At 36.0% G+C, this 26299-nt stretch overlaps 1 protein-coding gene across 8 annotated transcripts in view; it reads right to left on the reverse strand.

The window, feature by feature from the left end:
* ATG4C (autophagy related 4C cysteine peptidase) overlaps window positions 1-26299 on the reverse strand; it is a 102025-nt gene that overhangs the window by 57209 nt on the left and 18517 nt on the right. For all 8 annotated transcript variants that reach the window (XR_005719561.1, XM_040232692.1, XM_040232696.1 and 5 more), the window contains 2 exons: window positions 14839-14977; window positions 2603-2686 (listed from right to left, as the gene is read on the reverse strand). Coding sequence is in view for 4 of the 8 variants with exons in the window: in XM_040232692.1 (XP_040088626.1) it covers window positions 2603-2686; window positions 14839-14914 (160 nt within the window). In the remaining 4 variants the exon portion in view is untranslated. The remainder of the gene's footprint in view (window positions 1-2602; window positions 2687-14838; window positions 14978-26299) is intronic.

A 26299-nucleotide genomic window follows, 5' to 3' on the forward strand; every position in this document is an offset into this window, starting at 1 on the left:
TACCATGAACATTGACTTAACAATGCACAGCATGATATCAAACTCTGGGAAAGAAAAATTGCATAATATAAGTTTGTAGTTCAAGAAAGGTAGCAAGATAAATTTAAAACCTTGAAAAAGCAGGACAGACTTTGCATAAAGTAGTATAATCATATTAAGATTATAACCTTATAAGAATCTTATACTTATTTATCATCATAAATTAATTCATTGTAGGTAAGTCAGAGGGAGGCAAAATAAAACCATTGTGATTGGAAGACACCATTTTCTAAGCACTTAGATCTGTGAAACAGATTGCCAACACCTTCAAACTGAAAGGGAATTGAAACAACTGAACAAACTATGCATCAGATAAATGTCAATAAATAATGAGAGATGAGTGACTCTGGTTAAAGTAATTTGACTAAAATCCTTAGCAAAACAAAAAAACTATTAGAAAATATTTACATAATAGAAAAAGATAATCAAAAAATCAAGAATTTAAGTGGGAATGTGATCCATCAGAACTAGATTGGAAACAACTATTATACACTGATGGCTCTATAAGAAAAAAAAGAAAAAATATTTATCTTCTCTGGCTCTGTCCACTCAAGTGGCCTGGGGAAATGTTATCTCCACAAGGAAACCTTTTTCTATACAAGAAACCAGAGTTCATTGGGAATGGCTGATTTCATATCTGAGGATGAAAAGTATAGAGTGGGCATGGCACACCTACTTATGGAAGAAAATAGTAAATTTCCAAAAATTAACTAGCATTTGTTGAAAGATAAGCCAATCTGAAAGAAATTTCCACTGGCTAATTTGAGTACCATAAGATTACTGGTGGAGACTGACCAATACACAGAATAGAACCTAAAAACCTATGAGTCCATAATGACATACAAAGAAAGAAAAGATTAGCATTAAAATATTTCAAATGTGATAAATAGAGTATTATATTACTATTAAGCCTACTCAAATCTACCTTGTAGGCTTGTTGTGAGAATTAAAGACATTTCTCAAAGAGTTTAGCATGATGCTTCACACATAGTAGGCACTCAATAAAGGGTATAAATTATTAAAAGAAAATACACAATAATTACAGAAAGGATGAGTATATGTAAGAATTCAGAAACATCAAATACAGTAAACAATTTCAGAAATTGGAGCATCCTTACAAACTGGAAAACTTACCAATTTGAGGTTAACTAGAAGGTATACTTTTAATTATTATCATATACTTTAAAATTATCAGAGAATTTGATTAAAAATATCAAGATATCAATTCAAATAATATTTATTTAGCACTCATACTGTAGGTCCAAAACTATGAGGGAATATAATAAATGGAGTAAAATGGTATGAACTTTAATTTCAAGGAATTTACAAGAAACTCAAACCCCATGGCAGTATTTTATGTAACATATTTTATGTGTTAGGAATTAGGATAGTTAACCTTCTATCCATATTTTATGTGTTACATAAAATATAGGTTCTTAAAAGATATATGCCAAAATATATGCATAAAAAGTAGAATACAGATTGCCAGGGGCTGAAAGAAAGAGAGGAATGAGGGAAAGGGAAGGAAGTCGCTCAGTTGTGTCCGACTCTTCGCGACTGCATGGACTGCAGCCTACCAGGCTCCTCCATCCATGGAATTTTCCAGGCAAGAATACTGGAGCGGGGTGCCATTGCCTTCTCCAGAAAATATTCTACTTAATGTTAATTACTCTAAGACATGTCTATATTAGATAGGTCAACAAACAAACATTAATATCACGTATTTAATACTGAATATTTCCCAGTTCCCATGAACCTGGAATTTATTGTTTAATTTAGAATTACTTGATTTGTAAGTGCTTACCTTTTTTAAAGCCAAATAGAGCTCATTTACAAATTACCTCAAAAATATTACCCAGAGACAAAGACATACCAAGACATATTTAGACAGTGCAAGATCTAGCTTCATTTTCTAAGTTTAGTCATGAATTAGATATTACAATATAAAATTTACTAGTTTATAAAAAATAGTTGAAATAAATAAAATTTTTAAAGTCTTTTTCCCCTTTTCCCTCAGTCTCAGGAGTTAGAGATAGTCTAGATAAGTGTTTCTGAGAGCCCTGGTCTCAAGGCACAGGGAAAGAAAATCAAGTTCTAACAAAATGGCAGCAGGTCTAAACCAAATGTTGGCCAGACAAAGCAAAATGGCCATCAAAAATCACAACACAGAACACAGAGTTAAAACACACACATATAAATTTGGCAATCCTCATCAGAGGATTAAATATAAGAATATTCTTGTATTTAAGGGAGAGGAATGAGGAGTTACTGTTTAATGGGTACCAAATTCAGTGTTACAAGATGAAGAGTTCTACAGATGAATGGTAATGATAGTAACACAACATTATGAATGTATTTAATACCACTGAACTGTACACTTAAAAATGACGAAGATGTCAAATTTTGTGTTATATGTATTTTACCACTTAAATACATAAAAATAACTGGAAGTGAAAAACAAAAGAAATATGTCAAAAGTAGATTAATCTAGAAATAGAATAATGAAAGCAACTCAGTGAGTTTCTACAAAGATTTTTAAATGGATAACAAATTTAGCGCTTACCTTCATATTTAAAATGGTAACATTTTCCAAGTAATAATACAGGAGAATTTCTACTAAAATATGTCTTCGTTTTCAACACCCAACCTAAATGAGACAAAGAGAAAGACAGTTTTGCAATTAAGGGATTTCAGACTAAAAGTTTAGCAGCATTTTCTTTTATTTCATTTCAGATCACGAATTCTCAATACAGACGTACATCTTTTACACGTGGAGCAAAAATATGTTGACAATGAACTGAAAATACAGGGCTGCTGCTGCTGCTGCTGCTAAGTCGCTTCAGTAGTGTCCAACTCTGTGCGACCCCATAGACGGCAGCCCACCAGGCTCCCCTGTCCCTGGGATTCTCCAGGCAAGAACACTGGAGTGGGTTACCATTTCCTTCTCCAATGCATGAAAGTAAAAAGTGAAAGTGCAGTCGCTCAGTCAGACACAACTCTTCGAGACTCCATGGACTGCAGCCTACCAGGCTCCTCCATCCATGAACCTTCCAGGCAAGAGTACAGGAGTGGGGTGCCATTGCCTTCTCCAAAAATACAGGGCACTTACATTAAATATTTTAAAATAAAGCTAAGTATTTTAACCACATTCTATCCACTTAAGACCATAACAGGGAAAACATTTTAGTTTTAATTTATTTTCAAACAGATCACAATGTTTCCATGGTATAAAAATTAAAAGTTAAAAATTCTACTCCAGTTTCCTTGACACCAACCATCTTCCAAAAGGCAACAGGTATTGCTAATTTCTTGTATTTCCTTCCATTTTAGATAACTTAAAAGTTTAAAATATTTGAACATTCCAATGAAGTAATTTAGGGATAAGATCACAGAATATACTGCTGCTGCTGCCGCTAAGTCACTCCAGTCGTGTCCAACTCTGCGCGACCCCACAGATGGCAGCCCACCAGGCTCCTCTGTCCTTGGGATTCTTCAGGCAAAAATACTGGAGTGGGTTGCCATTTTCTTCTCCAATGCATGAAAGTGAAAAGTGAAAGTGAAGTCGCTCAGTCATGTCTGACTCTTAGCGACCCCATGAACTGTAGCCTACCAGGCTCCCCTGTCCATGGGATCTTCCAGGCAAGAGTACTGTAGGTTGCCATTTCCTTCTCCCAGAGTATACTAGTGCTTATGATAAAAGCAGATCTCTGAAGTTTCCTAGGGAAATCTGTTTTAACCCCATCATGTCAGCTTAATGAGGATTTCTGAAAGTGATATACGAAGCTTTCAGACATTTTCATCTCAATTTTCCACCTCCCAAACCAAATCCTCAATCCTCAGCTTTTAGCTGCAAACTCTAACTCTTTCAATTTTCTTCCTACTAAACTGTCTATATCTAAAAGGTACTACCCTTTGGCTTTTTATGATGCCATTAATATTCTCTATTTCCTAAGAAAAGCACTTGCCCATTATATTCCTGAATATTCCCAAGTATATGAAAATCCTGCGTGCTAATGTAACCTTAAAAAGCAGCTCCTAAAATGTAAGAACAGAGAAACAGAATCTGAAACTGGGAGTCAAAACTAGGTCTAGTCTTAAGCAGACCAGCATTTATATTTAACAGAGTTGTTACAAATTTTAAATGAGTGACTTTTATGAAAGTGCTTCCTTAAAGACTATAATACAAATAAGTACAAAGAACAAGTACATTAAAATATGTATTTATAATAAAAATCATACAAGTATCTGAGTTTGGTACTGAAACAGAGAGAATGGAAAGTCAAATACACTGATTAGACTTTGGATTACTCCGAAGTCTAATTTGCAGTACTCCCCCAAATGGCTTCTCTGTCATCAGTCTTTCCCCATGCTAGCATATGCCACTTATCCCTGCCAAATTAATCTCCCTGTGGCTCAGCTTTGATTAGGTAATTCATCTACTCATCTGCTCAAAAACCAACCTCAATGACTCATTAAGCTAACACATTTATAATGAACTTCTCTGTGATACTAAAGACTTTCCTCAATATGATACAAATTACATTTAGAGCTATCTTTTCCACTAATTTTCATCTATACTCAAAGCAGGCTTTACTATTTGGTTCATATTATTCCATGACAAAACTATCCTCCCCAATATCAGCCCATTTCAATCCATTTAAATCTTCTTCTAATTCAAACATGCAGTTTTTGTTGTTCCCAATTTACGAGTGTTATTAGTACCATGCTAGAATGATTTTAACCCCCAAACCAGTAACAATTCCCCCCTCCCCAAAAGGCAATATTTCCAAAGTAAGTCCTAAGAACTTCATAAACACAACCTTAAAAACAAACAAAAAAGCCTTTAAGGAGGACTTCTCTGTCCCTATGCTTTACCTTCAACCTACACCCTCTTATCAGTCACCAGTCCTTCCAAAAGAAAGAAAAGTGAATCTGAGTCAGAATCTGAGGCTCTGCAATGATCTACGTTTTACATAAGCAATAAGTTATAGTGCACAAAGAGAGCAGAAGTTGTCTCCTAAGAGTTAGGCCTAGAATTGACATAGCCTCCTTTCTCATTCTATTGGTTGATGTAAGACACAGTCCAGTCCAGATTCAAATGAGAAAAAAAGACAACACAATATGTTATTCACTGAGGACTGTCTTAGGAGAGTCACCATAAACAAAATGTTACCCCAAAACCTATAGTCCATTAAATTAGCAATTATAAAATCACAAATAAAGCTTTAAAAGATGCAAACAAGTCAAAGACATTGAAACAGTAGAGATGATAACAATTTTCTGGAGGAAAAGAAATCATGAAGGATGATTTAGAAGAAGGATGAATTATTTAATATTTTAAAAAGGAAATCAAGTTTATATACCTCATAAAGTCATGTAAATAAGGGGGGGGAGGAAAGCAAAAATTAAATATTTTTTCAAGAAAGTAAGGTCCAGTCTCTTTTAAAATGTAAGTGTTATACCATTTCTAGTTCTGTCTTCATATCATAATACTGACATTGATAAAAAAAATAATTCTAAATTATGTTTAGTGTATCCAGAAAACAGCAAGAATAGGGAGCCAAGGGAGGCTGGACTTGAATATAAGTTTCAAGACTTATCTAGATATGTGACCTTGAGCATGTCAATCTCAGTTTTCTAATTTACAAAAAAGAATACCTTAGAAAGATAGAAGATTTAAATCTCAGAAAGATCTCTAACTCAGAAAGATATGAGATTTAATTGATAAGGTACATAAGCTATAATATACTGGTTGATGCTCAATCAATTTCAGTCCTTCTTCACTACATAATGATTAAGGGATCAATCCAAGAAGAAGACATAACAACTGTAAATATTTATGCATCCAACATAAGAGCACCTCAATACACAAGGCAAACACTAACAAACATAAAAGGGGAAACTACAGTAACACAATAATAACACCTCACTTACACCAATGGACAGATCATCAAAACAGAAAATTAAAAAGGAAACACAAGCTTTAAAATGGGGTTCAGGATGGGGAACACGTGTATACCTGTGGTGGATTCATGTTGATGTATGGTAAAACCAATACAATAATTAACCTCCAATTAAAATAAGTAAATTTATATTTAAAATAAATAAATAAATAAAATGACACATTCGACCAGATGAACCTAACTGGTATCTTCAGGACATTCCAGCCAAATGCAGAAAAATACACTTTCTTCTCAAGTGCACATGGAACATTCTCCAAGACAGACCACATTGTGGGTTACAAATCAAGTCTCAGTAAACTTAAGAAAACTGAAATCAATCATCTTTTCTGACCACAATGCCTAGATAAAAATTACAGAAAAAAAAAAAACTTAAAAACACAAACACATGGAGATTAAACAACACATTTCCAAATAATCAACTAGTCATTGAAGAAATAAAAAGGGAAATCAAAAAATTCCTAGAAACAAATGACAATGAGAACAGGGACTCGAAACCTATGGGATGCAGCAAAAGCAGTTCTAAGAGGGAAATTTATAGCAATACAATCCGATCTCAAGAAACAAGAAAAACACAAAATAGAAAACCTAACTTGACACTGGAAAAAGAAAAAAACAACCCAAAGTTAGTAGAAGAAAATAAATTATAAAGATTAGAGAAGAAATAAATGAAAAAGAAATGAAGAAAACAATAACAAAGATTAATGAAACTAAAAGCTGGTTATTCAAGAAGATAAATAAAATTGACAAATCATTAGCCAAACTTATCAAGAGAAAAAGGGAGAAGAATCAAATTAACAAAATTAGAAATTAAAAAGGAGAGGTTACAATAGACAACACAACAACAATACAAAGGATCATAGGAGACTATTATAAGCAATTTTATGTCAGTATAATGGACAATCTGAAAGAAATGGACAGATTCTTAGACAAGTTCAACCTTCCAAGACTGAACCAGAAAGAAACAGAAATTATGAACAAGCCAATCACAAGCACTGAAATCGAAACTGTGATAAAAAATCTCCCCCCAAACAAAAGCCCAGGGCCAGATGGCTTCACAGGTGAATTCTATGAAACATTCAGATAAGAGCTGATGCCTTCCTTCTCAAACTTCCAAAAAATTGCAGAGAAAGGAACACTTCCAAACTCATTCTACAAGGCTACCATCACCTTGATACCAAAACCAGATAAAGACATCACCAAAAAAGAGAAAATTATAGGCCAATATCACTGATGAACATAGATGCAAAAATCCTCAACATATTCAAACATCATACAACACAACACATTCAAAAGATCATACACCATGATCAAGTCAGGTTTATCCCAGGGATGCAAGGATTCTTCAATATACACAAATCAATCAATATGATACACCATATTAACAAACTGAAAGATAAAAATAATATGATAATCTCAATATTTGCAGAAAAAGCTTTTGACAAAATTCAGCACCCATTTGATAAAAATTATTCAAAAAATGGGCACAGAAGGAATCTACCTCAACACAATAAAGGCCATATATGATAAACCCAGAGCATACATTAATCTCAATGGTGAAAAACTGAAGGCATTTCACCTAGATCAGAAATAAGACAAGGGTGCCCACTCTTGCCAATATTATTCAACATAGGTTTGGAAGTCCTAGCCACAGCAATCAGAGAAGAAAAAGAAATAAAAGGAATCCAGACTGGAAAAGAAGTAAAACTCTCACTGTTTGCAGATAACATGAACTACACACAGAAAACCCTAAAATAGTGTCAGAAAATTGCTAGAGCTAATCAGTGAACTCAGTAAAGTCACAGGAAAGAAAATCAATACCCAGAAATCAGTTGTGTTCCTATATACTAACAATGAAAAGTCAGAAACAGAAGTTAAGGAAGCAATCCCATTTACCACTGTAACCAAAAAAATAAAATACCTAGGAATAAACCTAACTAAGGAGACAAAAGAGCTGTATACAGAAAACTATAAGACACTGATGAAAGAAATCTAAGATGACATAAACAATGAAGAGATATTCCATGTGCCTGGGTTGGAAGAATTAATATTATGAAAATGACTATACTACCAAAAACAATCCCTATCAAATTACCGATGGCATTTCTCACAGAACTAAAACAAAAAAATTTCATAATTCATATGGAAATACAAAAGACTCCGAATAGCCAAAGCAATCTTGAGAAATAAGAATGAAGTTGAAGGAATCAACCTTCCTAACTTCAGACTATACAGCAAAGCTTCAGTCATCAAGACAGTATGGTACTGGCACAAAATAAAAAGAAATATAGACCAATGGAACAAGATAAAAGCCCAGAGATAAACCCACACACCTATGGGCACCCTATCATTGACAAAGAAGGCAAGAATATACGATGGAGAAAAGATGGGGTCTTCAATAAGTGGTGCTGGGAAAACTGGACAGTTACATGTAAAAACAATGAAATTAGAACATTTCCTAACACCATATACAAAGATAAACTCAAAATGGATTAAAGACCTAAATGTAAAACCAGAAACTATAAAACTCTTAGAGGAAAACATAGGCAGAACACTGTATGTATGACATAAATCAGAGCAAGGTCCTCTTATGACCCATCTCCCTTGAGTAGAATGGAAATTAAAACAAAAATAAACAAGTGGGACCTAATTAAACATAAAAACATTTGCACAGCAAAGGAAGCTATAAACAAGCTGAAAAGATAATCCTCAGACTGGGAGAAAACAATAGCAAATGAAACAACTAACAAAGGATTAATTTCCAAAATATACAAGCAGCTTGTGCCACTCAATACCAGAGAAACAAACAACCCAATCAAAAAGTGGAGAGGAGACCTAAACAGACATTTCTACAAAGACGTACAGATGGCTAATAAGCACATGAAAAAATGCTCAATATCACTCATTATTAGAGAAATGCAAATCAAAACTACAATGAGGTATCATCTCACACTGGTCAGAATGGCCATCATCAAAAAATCAACAATAAATGCTGGAGAGGGTGTGGAGAAAAGGGAATCCTCTTGCATTGCTGGTGGGAATGTAAATTAATACAGCCACTATGGAGGACAGTATGAGACACCTTAAAAAACTAGGACTAAAACTACCGTATGACCCAATAATCCTACTATTGGGTATATGCCTTGAGGAAACCAGAACTGAAAAAGACACATGTACCCCATCTCACACGCTAGTAAAGTAATGCTCAAAATTCTCCAAGCCAGGCTTTAGCAATACATGAACCATGAAATTCCAGATGTTCAAGCTGGTTTTAGAAAAGGCAGAGGAACCAGAGATCAAATTGCCAACATCTGCTGGATCATCAAAAAAGCAACAGAGTTCCAGAAAAACATCTACTTCTGCTTTATTGACTATGACTGTGTGGATCACAATAAACTGTGGAAAATTCTGAAAGAGATGGGAATACAAGACCACCTGACCTGCCTCTTGAGAAACCTGTATGCAGGTCAGGAAGCAACAGTTAGAACTGGACATGGAACAACAGACTGGTTCCAAATAGGAAAAGGAGTACGTCAAGGCTGTATATTGTCACCCTGCTTATTTAACTTATATGCAGAGGACATCATGAGAAACGTTGGGCTGGAAGAAGCACAAGCTGGAATCAAGATTGCCAGGAGAAATATCAATAACCTCAGATATGCAGATGACACCACCCTTATGGCAGAAAGTGAAGAGGAACTAAAAAGCCTCTGGATGAGAGTGAAAGAGCAGAGTGAAAAAGTTGGCTTAAAGCTCAACATTCAGAAAACGAAGATCATGGCATCTGGTCCCATCACTTCACGGGAAATAGATGGGGAAACAGTGGAAACAGTGTCAGACTTTATTTTTGGGGGCTCCAAAATCACTGCAGATGGTGATTGCAGCCATGAAGTTAAAAGATGCTTACTCTTTGGAAGGAAAGTTATGACCAACCTAGAGAGCATAGTAAAAAGCAGAGACATTACTTTGCCAACAAAGGTCCATCTAGTCAAGGCTATGGTTTTTCCAGTGGTCATGTATGGATGTGAGTTGGACTGTGAAGAAAGCTGAGCACCAAAGAATTGATGCTTTCGAACTGTGGTGTTGGAGAAGACTCTTAAGAGTCCCTTGGACTGCAAGGAGATTCAACCAGTCCATTCTGAAGGAGATCGGTCCTGGGTGTTCTTTGGAAGGACTGATGCTAAAGCTGAAACTCCAGTACTTTGGCCACCTCATGTGAAGAGTTGACTCACTGGAAAAGACTGTGATGCTGGGAGGGATTGGGGGCAGGAGGAGAAGGGGACGACAGAGGATGAGATGGCTGGATGGCATCACTGACTCAATGGACATGAGTTTGAGTGAACTCCAGGAGTTGGTGATGGACAGGGAGGCCTGGCGTGCTGCAATTCATGGGGTCGCAAAGAATCGGACATGACTGAGCAACTGAACTGAACTGAACTGAACCCCACCTACACATGTTCATTGCAGCACTATTTACAATAGCTAGGACATGGAAGCAACCTAGATATCCAATGACAGAAGCAAAGCGAAGCGAACTCGCTCAGTCATGTCCGACTCTTTGCGACCCCATGGACTGTAGCCTACCAGGCTCCTCCATCTATGGGATTTTCCAGGCAAGAGTACTGGAGTGGGTTGCCATTTCCTTCTCCAGGGGATCTTTCCAACCCAGGGATAGAACCTGAGTCTCCCGTATTACAGGCAGATGCTTTACTGTCTGAGCCACCAGGAAAGCCCTTTCCAATGACAGATGCATGGATAAAGAAGCTGTGGTACATATACACAATGGAATATTACTCGGCCATGAAAAGGAATGCATGTGAGTCAGTTCTAATCAGGTGGAAGAAAAACAAATATCATATATTAACACATATATACAGTATCTAGAAAGATGGTACCAATGAACCTATTAGATCTAGGGCAGCAATGGAGATGCACAGAAAACAGACTAATAGTCACAGCATAGGAATGGAGAGGGTGGGATGAATGGAGAGAGTAGCATGGAAACATATACACTACCATATGTGGAACAGATAGCCAATGAGAATTTGCTGCATGACTCGGGGAGCTCAAACAGGTGCTCTGTGACAACCTAGAGGGATGAGATGGGATGGGAGATAGGAGAGAGGTTCAAGAAGGAGGGGACACCTATGGCTGATTCATGGTGATGTACGGCAGAAACCAACATAATACAGTAAAGCAATTATCCTTCAATTAAAAACAAATAAATTTAAAAAAATGTTTTAGTACTTCTTAAACCACACATGGTAAAGAACCCAAGTGCCAGTGCAGGAGACCTAAGAGACACAGGTTCAATCCCTGGGTCAGGAAGATCCCCTGGAGGACAGCATGGCAACCTACTCCAGTATTCTAGCCTGGAGAATCCCACAGACAGAGGAGGCTGGTGGGCTACAGTCCACAGAATCACAGAGTTGGACATGACTGAAGTGCCTTAGCATGCACACAAACCACCCATACAATACAAACTTTAAGCCAGGAATGGATACATATTAAACATTTTAGAATAATTTTCATCAATAAAATGAAACTAAAATACTATTCTCTAACTCAAAACTACCTAGAACATGTGACTGCTCAGTCACTAAGTGGTGTCCAACTCTTTGTGACCCCATGGACTGTAGCCTGCCAGGCTCCTCTGTCCATGGGATTTCCCAAGCAAGGATACTGGGGTGAGTTGCCATGTCCTTCTCTAGAAGGTACCTTCTGGAGGGTACCCTTCTCCAGGATAACATGTAGTTACCCTGAACATTCTGTTCTTCAGATATTAGGGATTACCATAATCTTGCTACACCCACTTAATATCTAGATAGGGAAAGCTACACATATGTAAATAATAGTTTAAATAACAATTCCTAGGATACTGCTAAAATGTGTTAGTACCAGTATGATAATTTCCAGACCTTATAAATGAAATCTTCATCACATAACCTATCCATCAGATTAAATGGCTGAAAAGAATGTAAGTGTCTATTTGCAGATGACATGAGCTTACACAGAAAATCCTCTAGAATCCACAAAAACCTATTAGAATAAAGGAGATCAAGTTTACAAGACACATGATCAAATCACAAAAAAATCAATTGTATTTCTATATACTAGCAAAGAATACGAAAAGAAATTAAGAAGACAATTCATTTTAAAATAGCATTGAAGGACTTCTCCAATGGTCCAGTGGTTATGACTCTGCTTTCCAAAGCAAGGGGCGAGGATTCAATCCCTGTTCAGGGAACTAAGATCCCACATGCTGCAAGGTGTGGCCAAAAATTGGAAAAATATTACAAATAAAATAGCATTGAAAAGAATAAAACATTTAGGTATAACTTTAACAAAAGAAGTGTAAGACTTACAGAAAGCTACAAAATGTCATGGCAAGAAATTAAAAATCTAAATAAGTGTAAAGACATCCCATGTCTATGAATTGGAAATCTTAATATGGAAATATTCTGTTAATATGTCAATACCCTGAAAATTGATCTTCAGATTCACTAAAATCTATATTAAAATCCTAGCTGAATTTCTTGCAGAATTGATAAGATGATCAAAAATTCATAGGGAAAATGCATGAGATCCAAAATAGTTAAAAAAATGTTGGAAAAGAGGAGCAAAATTGGAGGAATCATACTTTCCAATTTCAGATCTCACAAACAGCTGAACTAATCAAGAGAATGTTGTATTGGCATAAGAACAAACATACAGATTAATGGAATAGAACTGAGTGTCCAGAAATAAACCCTTTACATCTATGGTCAACTGATTTTAAATAAGAGTGGCAAGACCATTCAACAGGAAAAGAATATTCTTTTGAACAAATGGTGCTATGACAACTAGATAGCCACATACAAAGAATGAAGTGGAACTTCTACCTCACATCACATACAAACATTAACCCAAAATGGATCAAGGACCTAAACAGAATAGCTAAAAAGAAAAAATATCTTTAAAAATGGGTGTAAATCTTCATGATCTTGATTTAATCAACATTTCTTAAATACAGCATCAAAAGCATAAACAACAAAGAAAAAAATAGGCAAAATGGACCTCATCAAAATCAAAGTTTTATGCTTCAGTGGACACTATTAAGAAAGTGAAAAGACAATTCAAGAATGAGAAAAAATATCTGCAAATCATATTTTTGCTGGGGGACTTTCATCTAGAATATATAAAGAACACTTACAACCCAATAATAAAAAGACAACCCAATCTTAAGACGTGTAAAAAATTAAATAGACATATCTTCAAAGAATACATACAAATGGCTAATAAACACATGACAAGACACTTACCTTCATACAGTCATCAGGGAAATGCAAATCAAACTTACAGTGAGATATTTCACACTCACTAAAATGGATCTAATTAAAAAGATGGACATTAACAAGTACTGCTGAGGATATAGAGAAATTTAAACCTTCAAACATTGCTGTAGCAGTGTATAATGGTCCAAACAGTTGGGTAGTTCCTTGAAAAGTTAAACTTAGAGTTAATATATGATCCAGGAATTTTACTCCTAGGAATATAGCCAAAAGAACTGAAACTAAGTTTACACAAAAACTTGTACACAATATTCACAGCAGGACTATTCATATAGCCAAAAAGTAGAAATAACCCAAATGTCCATCAACTAATGAGTGAGTAAAGAAAATGGCATATATCCATACAGTGAAATAGTACTCAACCATATAAGAGAATGAGGTATTGATACATACATGCAACAACATGGATGAACTTTGAAAACACTGTGCTAAGTGAAAGGAGTCAAAAACAAAAGACCACAAGTTATGTGATAGCATTTATATGAAAAGTCCAGAATAGGCAAATCTCTAGAGGCAGAAAGTAGCATGGTGGATGTCAGGGATTGGAGAGAGATGGGGAAGAATAGGGAGTATTCTTATACTGCTAATGGGTACAGGGTAACTTTGAGGGGTGATAAAAATGTTCTGGAGTTAGTGACGATGGTTGTACATTTCTGTGAATATACTAAAAAAACCACTGAATTATACCTTTTAAAAGGGTGAATTTTAGTAGCAAATGATTTATCTCAAATTTTCAAAAAATCAATGTCTATAATCTTCAAAATGCAATGTTAAGTTATTACCAAGTTTTAACTGTCTAAATAGCTAGCTGGCCATGATTTCCAGTGAATCAGGAGCCAACAGCCAACTGTGTTTTACTTGAGTTTGCACTGCCTATGGGCTTTACTAAATTTTTCCATTCCTATTTTATGGATATGAACTTCTTCCTGTTGACAATAATTCTCTGAATATTTCTCCACCTTTGAAAGATTCTTCATCGACAGTTTGTTTCCAGTCTGAAGTAGGCTTCAAAACAACCATATGATCCTTACCAGATCTATAGGCAAACCAAGAATAACTAAGTTATAATTAAGTGTCTGAGTGTGCTCCTAGAAGAAAGTTATATGTATCAGAGTATGAACTTTATATGGTCTGCTTTCTGTGTTCAGACATCTATTTTGAGTGGATCCTGGTTCAGACGTGAGGCTGCCTGAAATTGAGTCTGAAAAACTGAGGTAGTATCCATTACCTGAATAAATTATATCTGCTTTGGCATTTTCTTTTTTAAAGGACCACATGATATGCCTGAGTTTCTAAGCAATATTTATGAGGATATTTGGCTGTTTCTTTAGGAAGTATTCTTATATACTTTGTAACTGACATATATAGAGAATATATTATATTTTATTCCTTACAGAAATATTTCATTCAAGGAAAACCTCAGCAATTGTTACTGACTGAATAAGGGAGATAATACATATCTTCAAATATTTCTTTGGATTATATAATTTTCAAATCATGATACTTACTATATTTCATGTTGTTCCAAGCAGATATAAATTTAGTTTTCAGCTTATCGACATCATCTGCTCCTGTGGCCTCCATATTCAGGTTCTAAAGAAAAAGCCATCACTTGATTGCATTCTTCTGTAAGTTTAGTCTTTTGCTCTGACGTGAAGAAAAAGTTAAAGAAAAATAAGTAATGAGTACATATTCTATGGTGTAATACCTGCTAAAGTTACTTAAGCGATTAAATACAATTTGAACTGGAAATGAGCAAACAAATTTTTCATTTTACAGAATAAAAATATAATATATATACATATTTCAATTACAAAATATATTTAATACCAAATATACAACAACAAAAATTATCACACAAGAGACTTCCCTGGTGGCCCAGTGGCTAAGACTCTGTGCTCCCAATGCATGGGGCCCAGGTTCAATCCCTGGTTGGGGAACTAGATCCCACATGCCACAAATAACAGTTTGCATGCCACAGTGAAGATCTATGATCTGTATGCCACAACTAAAACCAGGCACGGCCAAAATAAATAATAATAAATAAATAAATGTTTAAAAAAGTTATCACACAAATCCAAACAGTAACTCCCAACTGCTACTGCCGCTAAGTCACTTCAGTCGTGTCCGACTCTGTGCGACCCCACAGATGGCAGCCCACCGGGCTCCCCCGTCCCTGGGATTCTCCAGGCAAAAACACTGGAGTGGGTTGCCATTTCCTTCTCCAATGCATGAAAGTGAAAAGTGAAAGTGAAGTTGCTCAGTCATGTCCAACACTTAGCGACCCCATGGACTGCAGCCTATCAGGCTCCTCTGTCCATGTGATTTTCCAGGCAAGAGTACTGGAGTGGCTTGCCATTGCCTTTTCTAGTTATTAAGTCACTGCTTTCATATAAAGCCTAATCATTTTTTTTAAATTAAGGCATTTCCTATATATCCTTCTTACAGCAGCATTTTTTAAAAAATAGAAAGGCTTAAATTTACAACAGACAATGCTTTCTTACTCTAAAACAAGAATAAATGTTGCTTATAGGTATTTTTTAAATGACTTGATGGAAAATTGAGATATATGTAATTTGAAAGAACAAATTATTACTGAAAATACTCCAGTTTATTTGTAATAATTCACAGACAGTTTTCTTTTCAAGAAAAGAATGCAGGGGCTTCCCTAGTAGCTCAGTGGTAAAGAATCTGCCTGCCAAAGCAGGAGACACAGGTTTGATCCCTGGTCCGGGAAGATCCCACATACCAAGGAGCAACCAAGCCCGTACGCCACAACTACTTGGCCTGTGCTCCAGAGCTCAGGAGCTGCTTTCACTGCGTTCACATGCCACAGTTACAAAAGTCTGCAGACCCTAGAGCCCATGCTCCACAACAAAAGAAGTCACCACAGTGAAAAGGCCACATACTGCAAAAAACAGTAGTCCCCACTCTCCACAACTAGAGAAAACCTGCATGCAGCAACGAAGATCCAGTACAACCAAAAAAAAAATTATAAAAGAAAGGAAAGCAATACCACATAGAACATTATTCTTTCAGAATTATAAATATCAGCTCAATGGGATTGGTACATTCGCTTCTCTAACAATACATATTCCATTTTACAATATGTATTGCAAGTTACTAATTAAACATTACAATTGTGGCAGAAGAAAGCATGATCCACTAGAAGAATTTAAAAAGTCAGTGTGACTAAGGAGCAGAGTCCAAAAAAGTGACATGTGCGTGGCTACTGGGTTAGACACGGTCCAGAGCACACAGGGCCCTGCATCCTGTGTTAAAAATTTTGTTCTTTATGCAAAGAGCAACGGATGCAAACAGGAATATCAGAATCCGATTCTGTGGGTTTGTGTGATTTTTTTTTTCTTTACACTCCAACACAGAGAAAATAGACTGTAAAGGGACAAGAGTAAAGGGTGAAAGTTTACTATTATTGTATAGGATGAGGAGAAAGATGGTAGCCTGGACTAGAGCAGTAGAGATGGAGACAAATGGGCACACGAAGAAATGGGTCAAAAATTCAGTTGGTCTTAGTGATAAAATGAATGTGAAAGGTGAAAAAGAGAAATGTGTCAAAGATATACCCAGGTTTCTACCTTGTGAAATTAAATAGATGGTGCCAATCCCTTAAACAAGCAACATCAGGAGAAGGGCAGATTAGAGGGATAAGATCATGACCTGGATTTATGTGGAATTCAAGACACCTCTGAGATATAGTAGGACTTCCCTGGTGGCTCAGATGGTAAAGCGTCTGTCTACAGTGCGGGAGACCCAGGTTCATTCCCTGGGTTGGGAAGATCCCCTGGAGAAGGAAATGGCAATCCACTCCAGGACTATTGCCTGGAAAATCCCATGGACAGAGGAGTCTGGTAGGCTACAGTCCATGGGGTCACAAAGAGTCGGACACGACTGAGCGACTTCACTTCACTGAGATATAGTAAGGAATCCTTCCCTTTTGAATTGAATCAATCGGGGTAACTTATTGCCAGGCACTGTTCTAAGAAAAGCAGATACAGCTTAGGACAAAAGGAGTAAAATTCTTGTTTTCATGGAGTTTACTTCCTAGACATTCTAAAGAGGCCATCAAGGCAGTTGGATATATAGATCTGGAACTCAAAGGTGAGGTTTGGGCTAGAGCTGTTGAGAACTGCTGATGTACAAATGGAAGAGTCAGAGCTATAAACATGTTTCTCAACGATTCTGCCTCGCTCATGATGACACCCCAGCCTTAAGGATGATATTCAAAGCCCTTCACGAAATTACATCTGCCCACTTACTCAGCTTTCTCTCTTGCCACTCCCTCACCTGCACCAGAGACAGAAGCCATTTTAATATTCATATGAAAGCTTCCTAAACTTGACATGCTAATACCTCCTTGCCTTTGCATGTGCTGTTCCCTCCACCTAGAATGCCTTTCAGCTTACCCTCACCTTTTGATGGCCTTATATCATAAATACTAAGACCCAGTTTAAGTTTCTCCTCCTCAGAGTCCTTAAAAACTGGGAATAAAACTGCCATATGACCCAGCAATCCCACTGCTGGGCATATTCCCCAAGGAAATCAGAATTGAAAGAGACACATGTATCCCAGTGTTCACTGCAGCACTATTTACAGTAGCTAGGACATGGAAGCAACCTGGATGTCCATCAGCAGATGAATGGATAAGGAAGTTTTGGTACATCTACACAATAGAATATTACTCAGCTATTAAAAAAAGGAATGCATTTGAGTCAGTTCTAATGAGGTGGATGAACCCAGGGTCCATAAGAGTGAAGTAAGTCAGAAAGAGAAAGACAAATACTGTATATTAACACATATATATGGAATTTAGAAAGATGGTACCAACGATCCTACATGCAGGGCAGCAAAGGAGACACAGACGTAAAGAACACTTTTGGACTCAGTGGGAGAAGGAAAGGGTGGGAAGATTTGAGAGAATAGCACTGAAACATATACATTACCATATATAAAATAGATGACCAGTGTGAGTTTGATGCAGGAAGCAGAGCACCCGAAACAGGTGCTCTAGGACAACCTAGAGGCATGGTGTGGAGAGGGCGCTGGGAGGCGGGGTTCAGGATAGTGGGATACATGTATACCTATGGCCAATTTGCTTATGTATGGCAAAAAATCATTACAATGGTGTAAAGTAATTATTCTCTATTAAAATAAATACATTAATTTAAAAAAAAAGAAAAAAGAAAAAAAAGTTTCTCCTCCTCTGGTAAGATCAGTAAATTTTCTACCCTTGTCCCAACCTCAAACCAATAGAGAAGTCCCTCTTTTTAGTCCCTTAGGGTCCTGTGTCTTCCTCTATCACAGTACTCATCACACATGTTATAATCATTTGTTTCTTACATTCTCTTACACTAGCCAGTAAACTTTTTAAGTGTCCTTAAATTGTGCCTGACACCCAGTTGGTCCTCAAAATGTTTAAGTGAATCACAAACTGATAAATTAATGAAAAGTAGCAGTATTTTACCTGCTATATTTAGAATTCTTTAATTGACAACGAGAATAAAGGAGAAAACTTTCCTCCCAAAACTGCATTATTTAACAAAATTTGGAAAAGTAGGAGTAAAGTTTATAAAATGTGTGAATTATACATAGTGAATCTATATGATGGGCTATATAGCCATTTAAAATGCCCCTGAAGAGTCTGTGAAAATGGGGAAACAATACACAAAACCCAAAACTTCATGTATCATATAATAAATACTTACTGGTTGGGATCTGAGGGGGAGGTGAGGAAGTTTTTAAAAAAAGTACACCAAAATGCTGACAACAGTTTCCCTAACAAACTGTGACTGATTTTTATATCACTATGGCTCACATTTTCCAAATCTTACACAGAGAATATATGTAATGTTTAGAATTTTAAAAGTTTAGCTTTAAAAAGCCACCAACCATGGATCTTCGAAATCAAAAATGTTTAAGAGAATGTAAGGAACCACTACACTGTTCTCCATAGTGGCTGTACCAATTTACACTCCCACCAACAATGCAGGAAAGTTCTCTTCTGTCTACACCCTCTCCAGAATTTACTATTTTTTAACTTTTGGACGATGGCCATTCTGACCAGTGTGGGGTGATACTTCACTGTAATTTTGATTGCATTTCTCTAATAATTAGCAATGTTGAGCATCTTTTCACGTGCCTGTTGGCCATCTGTATGTCTTCTTTGGAGAAATGCCTATTTAGATCTTCTGCCCATTTTTTGGTGGTGGTGTTTGGTTTTTTGATATTGAATTGTAATATACTGCTTTGTATATTTTAGAGGTTAATCCTTTGTCAGTCACATCATTTGCAAATATTTTCTCTCACTCTGTGGATAGTCGTTTTGTTTTGTTTATGGTTTCCATCACTGTGTAAAACTCTTAAGTTTAATTAGATCCCTTTTTTTTTTTTTCACCTCCATCACTCTAGAAGACACATCCAAAAAGATACTGCTGTAATCTCAAAGAGTGTTCTATGTTTTCCTCTAGGAGTTTTATAGTGTCCAGTCTCACATTTAGGTCTTTAATCCATTTTTTAATTTATTTTTGTGTGTGGTGTTAGAGAATGTTCTAATTTCATTCTTCTACAAACAGCTGTCCAGTTTTCTCAACACTTACTGAAGAGACTGGAGGTTCTTTAAAAAACTAAAAACAAAACCATATGATCCTGCAATCTCACTCATGGACATATATCCAGACAAAACCGCAATCCAAAAGATATGCAACCCAATGTTCAAATGTTCACTGCAATACTATTTACAATAGCCAAGACATGGAAGCAACCTAGATGTCCACTGACAGATAAATGACAAAGATGTGGTACATATACAATGGAATATTACTCAGCTGTAAAAAAAATTAATAATAATAATAATGAAATAATGCCATCTGCAGCAACACAGATGGACCTAGAGAATATCATATGAAGTGAAGTAAACCGGACAAAGACAAATATCATATGATATTGCTTATACTGTGTTGTAAAACAAGAACAAATGTTGTCAGTCAATTACATGTCAAAAACAAACTCAAAGAAAAGAGATTAGATTTGTGCTTACCAGAGGCAAGGGGTGAAGAGAGAAGAAATTAGATGAAGACAGTCAAAAGATATAAACTTCCATTTAAAAGTACTAGAGATGTAATGCACAACATGACAAATATAATTTTGTATGTTATATATGAACATTATTAACAGAATAAATCCTAAGAATTCTCATCACAAGAAAAAAATTTCTTTAATTTTGTATCTATAGGAGATGATGACTAGTCACTAAACTTATTGTGACAATCACTTCATGATGTATATAAGTCACATCATTATACTATACATATTAAATTTATATTAATACATGATACTAAACACAGAAAATTCTAAAAATGCTGCTAAAAAGCTACTAGAACTTATCAGTGGTTTCAGAAAAGTTGCAGGATACAAAATTAATACAAAGAGATCTGTTGCATTTCTATACATTAAAAATGAAAGATCAGAAAGAGAAATTAAGGAAACAATCCCACTTATCATCAAATCAAAAAAAACAAAATACCTAGGGATAAATGTACTTAAGGAGACAAAAGGCCTGTACATGAAATCATAGCTAATGCAATAAGGCAGTAAAAGGCTGTAAAAGGTATATAGACTGAGAAGAAATAAAACTGTCTTTCTTCATAAATGACATGATTATCTCCAGTGGATATTTTAAAGAATCAACAAGAACAACAACAACAACAAAACTCCTAGAACTAATAAGTCATTTCAGCAAGGCTGTAGGATACAAAGTTAATGCACAAAAGTTAATCACTTTCCTATACACCAGCAATGAACAAGCAGCAACTAGAATTTTAAAAGATATTACCATTTATATTAGCACTCAAAAAATATTAAATAGATATAAATGAAACAAAATATACATAATATCTATATGAGGAAAAGTACAAAACTCTGAGAAATACCAAAGTTCAGTTCAGTCGCTCAGTCATGTTGACTCTACGACCCCATGAATCGCAGCACGCCAGGCCTCCCTGTCCATCACCATCTCCTGGAGTTCACTCAGACTCACGTCCATCGAGTCCGTGATGCCATCCAGCCATCTCATCCTCTGTCGTCCCCTTCTCCTCCTGCCCCCAATCCCTCCCAGCATCAGAGTCTTTTCCAATGAGTCAACTCTTCACATGAGGTGGCCAAAGTACTGGAGTTTCAGCTTTAGCATCATTCCTTCCAAAGAAATCCCAGGGTTGATCTCCTTCAGAATGGACTGGTTGGATCTCCTTGCAGTCCAAGGGACTCTCAAGAGTCTTCTCCAACACCACAGTTTGAAAGCATCAATTCTTCGGTGCTCTGCCTTCTTCACAGTCAAACTCTCACATCCATACATGACCACAGGAAAAACCATAGCCTTGACTAGATGGACCTTAGTCGGCAAAGTAATGTCTCTGCTTTTGAATATACTATCTAGGTTGGTCATAACTTTTCTTCCAAGGAGTAAGCGTCTTTTAATTTCATGGCTGCAGTCACCATCTGCAGTAATTTTGGAGCCCCAAAAAATAAAGTCTGAAGAAGAATACCAAAATACCAAATGGAAAAATATTCATGGCTAGGAAGACTCAATGCTGTCAATATGTCCACTCTTCCATAACTGATCTATAGATTCAATACAGTCTTAATCAAAGTTCCTGTGAGTCATTTCGTGGACACTGACAAACTGGAGACATTTATATGGAGAGGCAGAAGACACAAAATAGCCAACGTTATACTGAAGAACAATTTTGGAAGATGGAGTCTACCCAACCTCAAGATTTATTATAAAGGTTCAGCAATCACAACAGTGTGGCATTTCAAAAGAATAGACAAATAGATTAATGGAACAGAAACAGATACACATAAATATAGTCAACTGGTCTCTGACAAAGGCAAAAAGCAAAACAGCACAGCAAAGATAGTCTTTTCAACAAATGATGCTGTAACAATTAGACATCCACATGCAAAAAATTAAATCTTGACACAGATCATATATCCTTCACAAAAAAAATTAACTCTAAGTGCATTATAGATCTAAATGCAAAACACAAAACTATAAAAGTCATGGAAGATAACACAGAGGAAAATCCAAAGGACCATCAGTGTGGCAATAAATCTTTAGATTTAACACCAAAGATATAATCCCTGAAAGAAATAATTGACAAGCTGGACTTGGCCAAAATTAAAAATTTCTGCTCTGCAAAAGACAAGGTCAAGGACTTCCCTGATGGTGCAGTGGATAAGAACCCACCTGCCAATGTAAAGGACACAGGTTTGATCCCTGGTCTGGGAAGATTCTACATGCCGCAGAGCAGCTAAGCCCATGCACCACAGCTACCGAAACCAGCACACTCTAGAGCCCACACGCTGTAACTACTGGGCCCCCATGTCACAACTGCTGAAGCCTTTGCACCCTTAGAGCACATGCTCAGCAACAAGAGAAGGCAGTGAAATGAGAAGCTCACGCACTGCAAGTACAGAATAGTCCCCGCTCGCCACAGCTAGAGAAAGCCCCCACCCAGCAATGAAGGCCCAGTGTCACCCAAAATAGATAAATAAATAAATCACGTGTTTTTTTTTTTAAATGACAATGTCAAGAGAATGAAAAGATCAGGCCACAGACTAGGAGAAAATATTTCCAAAAGACGTATTCAATAATGGACCGTTATCCAAAATATAAAACAAACTTTTAAAAAACTCAACAATAACAAAACAAACAACCCAACTTAAAAACGGACGAGGACTTTCTTGGTAGTCCGGTGGTTAAGAATCTGCCTGCCAATGCAGGGGACACAGGTTCGATCCCTGGTCTGAGAAACTAAGCCAATGTATCACAACAACTGAGCCCACACATCACAACTACGGAAGCCCTCGCACCCTAGATTGTGTACTCTGCAACAAAAGAGTAGCCCCGGCTCGCAGCAACTAGAGAAAACCCACACACAGCAACAGAGACCCAGCACAGACCAAAACAAATAAATAAATAATTTGTTTAATGGGCTAAAGATCTTTATAGATACCTCACCAAAGATCTACAAATGGAAAGTGAGCATATGAATAACGCTTCACATCATATGTCATCAGAGAAATCAAAACAATAGTGAGATCCCACTACACACTTGTTAGAATTACCAAAATCCAAAACACTGACAATACTAAATGCTGGTAAGGATAGGTACTCTCATTTACTGCTGGTGGGAATGCAGCTAATTTGGAAGATGGTTTGGTAGTTGTTTTGTTTTTGTTTTTGTTTTTTTTCACAAAACTAAACATACTCACAAGATCCAGTAATTGTGCTCCTTGGTATATACCCAAATGAAATGAAAACTTATTCCCACACAAAACCTTGCCCACAGATATTACAGCAGCTATATTTATAACTGCCAAAACTTGGAGACAACCAAGATATCCTTCAGTAAGTGAATGGATAAATAAACTAGGGTACAAACAGACAATGGAGTATTATTCAGAACTACAAAGAAATGAGCTATCAAGCCATTAAATGATATCAAGGAAAACTAAATGTAAAGTAAAAGAAGACAATCTGAAAAAGCTAAATACCACATGATTCCAACCATATAGTGTTCTGGAAAAGGCAAAATTGTGGAAACAGTAAAAAGTGGTTGCCAGGGGCTGGGCGGTTAGAGGGAGAGAATAAGTAGGCAGAACATAGAGGATTTTTAGGGCAGAAAAACTATTTTATGATACTGTAGTTGTCTATACACATCATTACACACTTGTTCAAACACAGAATATACAACACCAAAAGTGAACCTTAATGTAAACTATGGTCTCTGGGTGATAATTACATGTTAAAGATTCTTCAATTGTACCAAATATACCACTTTGGTGCAGGATTTTGTGGGGAAGTCATGTGTGTTGTGGGGAGAAGCTATATAGAAACTCTGTATGCTTTCTGTTCAGTTTTGCTGTAAACCTAAAATTGCTCTAAAAATAGTTTATTAATTAATTTTTAAAAATATCTCCAGGACATACAGTGAAAGGAAAAAAGAACAGGATAAATACAATTTATGCATCTACATACACATGTATTATGTATGTACATACATTTACACACACACAAATACATGTGCATAAAAAAATGTCTAGAAGTCCATAATGTTAAAAGTGGAAATTCTAAGAGATGTGAGGTCATTTTTTAAACATTAGGATAAGCTCTATATAACAAGACATGATTAATGGTGAGACTAATTTTTAAAATGTTGATATTATGCAACATTATTTCTTCCTTTTTTGTACTTCTCTTATTATTTTTACATTGAGCTTCTTTTAAAATAACAAGATTATTTATTGAAAAATAAGTTGCTCAAATGAAAACTTTAATACACAAATTATAAATGTGTCCAGGCTATGTTCAACTCTTAACAAAAAACTGAAACTGCTCAATTAAGAAATCTACAGAGCAGACACTCTGTTGCAAAATTGCTAAACAGCCTATAAGAAAGATAAAAATACTAAGATGATGTGGTTTTTCCTTTTTAAGATAAACAGCATTATTCTTGTGGTTCCTAAAGACATCAGATTCAGCTATTTAGTCATTTGCAAAACTTAACTTCCTCAATCTAGTTTCCTAGAGCAGCTTTGGCTAAATAAATTGACTTGGAGGATATCCCTTATTAATTGATAATTTGTTTTTCCTTAAAAGAAGGGGGATAAGACCTGGAAATGGGGAAAAGAATAAATTAATGCTCGCAGCCATTCAGTCTACTGAAATTTTTTTTTTTTTTAAGATTTTTTTGATGTGGACCATTTTTAAGTCCTCACTGAACTGTGTTGTAATACTGCTTCTGTTTTATGTTTTGGACTTTTTTTTTTGAGGGGGATAGATACGAGGCCTATGGGATCTTGCCTCCCCAACTGGGGATTGAACCTGCACCCTGTGCATTGGAAGGAGAAGTCTCAACCGGAGGGAAAGAATTGGATGAAGGCAGTCAAAATTTACAAACTCTAGTTATAAGATAAATAAGTACTAGGAATGGAATTAACAACATGATAAATATAATTAACCCTGCTGTGTGTTATATATGATAGCTGTTAAGAGAGTAAATTGTAAGAATTCCCACCACAAGAAAAAAAATGTTCTATTTCTTTAGTTTTGTATATACAAGATGATGGATATTCACTCCACTTATTGATAGTCATTTTTTCATCATGTATGTAAGTCAAATCACTATGTTGTACATCTTAAACTTATATAGCGCTGTAGGTCAATTACATCTCAAGAAAGCTGGACAAAAAAGTATGTATTTATTTAAAAATCAATGAAGAAAACAAATTTTTTCTTCATATTTATATGAAGAAAGCCAGGGAAAGGCAAAACAGCACTTTAACAACAAACGAGAAAATAAAAAATGAAGAAACCACAATTCTAAACTATCTCCACTCACTAATTTCCTTTCCAAAAGCTTTCCTAATTTAAAAATAAATAAAAATGAATTAAAATCCATATGTTTATCAAGTATGAAGTGAAAAGATGATTTACTCATTATCCAATATATTTCAATCTCCTGTGATACCTCAAATACTTGGTGGGACTGCCCCAGGGGGAAAAAATATGCCAAAATTCTTGGTAATTTTATGTAGTGCTATCAGAACTTCAGTCTGGAAAACCATCCAAATAGCATTCTTCACAATTTCCAAATACTCACAAGAGATTCATGATTTCTTTCTTAACACTTAAGAGAAATTGGTACCCTTTTCTTTCTTTACTAATGCATACTACAATGAATCTTATCATCCACCAGTTCCACATTTCTGTTTGCTGTTTACCTTCTGACATATCCATTTTTCATTAAAAAATAATAGCATTTTTATTTTCCTGGTGGTCTGGTGGATAAGAACTGCCTTTCAACTCAGGGGACGTAGGTTCAATCTCTGGTCAGAGGTTCGATCTCTGGTCAGGTAACTAAAATCCCACAGGCCCCGGGCAAGTAAGCC

Source organism: Oryx dammah, unplaced genomic scaffold (assembly GCF_014754425.2).
Source record: "Oryx dammah isolate SB20612 unplaced genomic scaffold, SCBI_Odam_1.1 HiC_scaffold_28, whole genome shotgun sequence".
Classification (NCBI taxonomy): domain Eukaryota; kingdom Metazoa; phylum Chordata; class Mammalia; order Artiodactyla; family Bovidae; genus Oryx; species Oryx dammah.